The sequence below is a fragment of the Saccostrea cucullata genome, unplaced genomic scaffold (genome assembly GCF_032062105.1).
Source record: "Saccostrea cucullata isolate Sc308-1 unplaced genomic scaffold, CSIRO_AGI_Scuc_v1 ctg8414, whole genome shotgun sequence".
NCBI classification, from domain to species: Eukaryota; Metazoa; Mollusca; class Bivalvia; order Ostreida; family Ostreidae; genus Saccostrea; species Saccostrea cuccullata.
Window position 1 is genome coordinate 1 of NW_026927059.1, and position 2500 is coordinate 2500.

Consider the following 2500-nt stretch of genomic DNA (forward strand, 5'->3'; position numbering starts at 1 on the left):
TTATTTTCAGTTATGAAAACACAGTCGACAATCAAAGAATTTGTTCGTCAAAGAGAAGTTAAATAATTAATTTTGTGGTCCCGAATCACATTGGTTTTTGTAATGATTCATCATTCAACTTATACCATGCTTAATTAGGCCTAGGCTGGTTAGGCCTACCACATGGATGCAGAATTTTAATATATTTAAGCGGAATACAACAAAAAACTCCTACCTCTTTCTTCCCTCTGCTTTCATTAAGATTTTTTAAAATTACAATTCACACATAATATTTAGTGTCACCTTGATATGTGAAAAATTGCCTCAGGCATTAATTTCTGAACACTAAACGCAAAACGCATTACCACTTTTACAGAAAAATGTTCATTGGAATAATGCAAATTACATATAAATAGGAAGTTTATATCGTTAAAGTAATGAGGACTGTTAATTTTACCTACTTTTAATTAATGATTTGCCACTGGTTAATTTTTTCCACCTGTTGAAAAAACCAGAAGTGTCTTCTTGATTATTTCGGAATTCATTGGTTTGGCTGAACACACTTTAACATTATTGAGATATTCCACTTTCCGTGTTGAAATTTTGACGTGTAACAAAAACTTCTTTTTAGCAACCATGATCAAGACCATTATACTGATCGGAGGGCCAATGAAAGGTAATGAATAAATATCAAATGTGGAGTCAAGTGCATTTTCGTTATTGTGAATCAAATATTACGTTGAAAAAGCAGTGAAAAACCAGATTACAGGTGCTTGGGGTCTCATATTACATTGCCATTACTGTGCATTAGAAAACTTGAAAATGGTATAGACTAGTTATCATTATGTTGAACATACACAATACTCTATAGTAGTGGCATATACTACCATATTTATCTTATAACATTTGCCTGTTTTTACATTAAGCTTTTTGATCCAGAGATGACTCAGGGGAGAGTCACATATACACAATACCCCTTCAGCTTCACTTCAACGTTGGCTTGGCTTCCTTTTCACACTATGAGTTTTTCATAATTCTGTGCTTTAATTGTTTTTAAAGGTACTCGTTTTCGACCAATGTCCCTGGAGCTTCCTAAGCCCCTGTTTCCTGTCGCCGGGTACCCAATAATTTATCATCACATTGAAGCCTGCAGCAAGGTAGGAAAACTCAAACCAGAAGACATAAGAATAAAGCTTTATAACTCCAATACAAGTTTTACTGAGATCAAATACAAAAAAAAACCAACAACACTTCAGTATTATTATTTATGTTTTATACAGTAGAGATGAAACATTCAATAAAATTCTGTATGTAAAAAGTAAGAAAGCAAGAGAAAATTGATCCATAATATCAGTCAAACTAAGCTCTCTCGCCCCTAATTCGCCTTGCCAGTTGGATATCCTTTGGCATGATTGTGACTCTTTTGGCATGAATAGCACACAAGTTGGTGTCCTCAAACAGTCCCACCAGGTAAGCCTCACTGGCCTCCTGCAGGGCCCCGATAGCAGCACTCTGAAATCTCAGGTCCGTCTTAAAGTCCTGTGCAATTTCACGAACAAGACGCTGGAATGGGAGCTTCCTGATGAGTAGTTCTGTGCTCTTCTGATATCTCCTGATTTCACGGAGAGCTACTGTCCCGGGTCGGTATCTATGGGGCTTCTTTACTCCACCTGATAAGATATAAATGTATCAGTTAAATTATTTTCTTATATTGTATTTCTTACTTACCATCATGGTCATGAAATGGTGTTGTTAATTTATGTATATGCAGATTACATTTACTTGAAAATCAGACTTTGAGTATTGTAATCTATAACATCTACCAGCAAGTCCTGTAGTGTAAACATTATTCACACATGGGAATTCAGGCTCAGAAAGATTGGAAGATTTTAAAATTTAGAAATGATATTAGGTATTTTCTCTGTTGATAAAAGTCTATAAGATAAATAAAGAGAGAAAGGGAGAGGAAGGACATAAATAAATAAACATATAATAAAGAGATAAATTACCTGTTGATGGGGCACTTTTCCTGGCTGCTTTGGTGGCCAGTTGTTTCCTGGGAGCTTTTCCTCCTGTCGACTTTCTTGCTGTCTGCTTTGTTCTGGCCATTTTGGTTGTCAATGTAATTTCACTTCAAGTTTTTTCTGTTATATATAGGCAGCTGTAAAGTGAAAGGTCTTTATCATGTGTACAAAAGTGACAAGTGATTAAACAGACATCCTAAGGGTAAATTAATTAATTGTTTGTTGAGGACTGATCAGTACTCAGGTCACACAGAATTACCTGTCAAGTGTGAACCTATAACCAGTTGTGTGAGGATTATTATAATGACCGAGGCAAAACTGGTTAAATCTGGATCAGTCTGGTTTTCCTCACCAAACAGGGTCCCAAAATTTGATGATGTAATAACTATAAATAAATTCCTGTGGTAAGAAACAGGGTCCAAAATTTAATGATGTAATAACTATAAATAAATTTCTTTGGTAAGATTTATTTTTAGAATAACCAGTTTTATCCTGTT

The 2500-nt window shown here is 34.9% G+C and overlaps 2 protein-coding genes across 4 annotated transcripts in view; one reads left to right on the top strand and one right to left on the bottom strand.

Moving 5' to 3' along the window:
• The first annotated feature begins 572 nt into the window (after nucleotides 1-572).
• Nucleotides 573-2500, top strand: part of LOC134273362 (mannose-1-phosphate guanyltransferase alpha-A-like) — a 28140-nt gene continuing 26212 nt past the window's right edge. For both annotated transcript variants that reach the window (XM_062755556.1, XM_062755557.1), the window contains exons 1-2: nucleotides 573-655; nucleotides 1039-1136. In XM_062755556.1, coding sequence (XP_062611540.1) covers nucleotides 616-655; nucleotides 1039-1136 — 138 coding nt within the window. In that variant the 5' untranslated portion in view covers nucleotides 573-615. The remainder of the gene's footprint in view (nucleotides 656-1038; nucleotides 1137-2500) is intronic.
• On the bottom strand, nucleotides 1167-2358 carry LOC134273363 (histone H3.3A). Of its 2 annotated transcripts, XM_062755560.1 has the most exons (3): nucleotides 2263-2358; nucleotides 1989-2140; nucleotides 1167-1649 (listed from the first exon to the last, which is right to left on the bottom strand). In XM_062755560.1, exons 2-3 carry the CDS (start codon nucleotides 2086-2088, stop codon nucleotides 1339-1341), a joined length of 411 nt encoding a protein of 136 aa, XP_062611544.1. In that variant the 5' UTR covers nucleotides 2089-2140; nucleotides 2263-2358; the 3' UTR covers nucleotides 1167-1338. The 2 variants fall into 2 exon arrangements, with proteins under 2 accessions (XP_062611544.1, XP_062611543.1); XM_062755559.1 differs by lacking the exon at nucleotides 2263-2358 and having other exon boundaries at nucleotides 1989-2251.

Bases quoted from the DNA above. Each gene is read 5' to 3' on its own strand.
- LOC134273363 (XM_062755560.1), bottom strand. From the start codon at position 2,088: ATGGCCAGAACAAAGCAGACAGCAAGAAAGTCGACAGGAGGAAAAGCT. The intron at 1,650-1,988 runs GTAATTTATCTC...ATATCTTATCAG, and splicing joins GAAAAGTGCCCCATCAACAG to GTGGAGTAAAGAAGCCCCAT.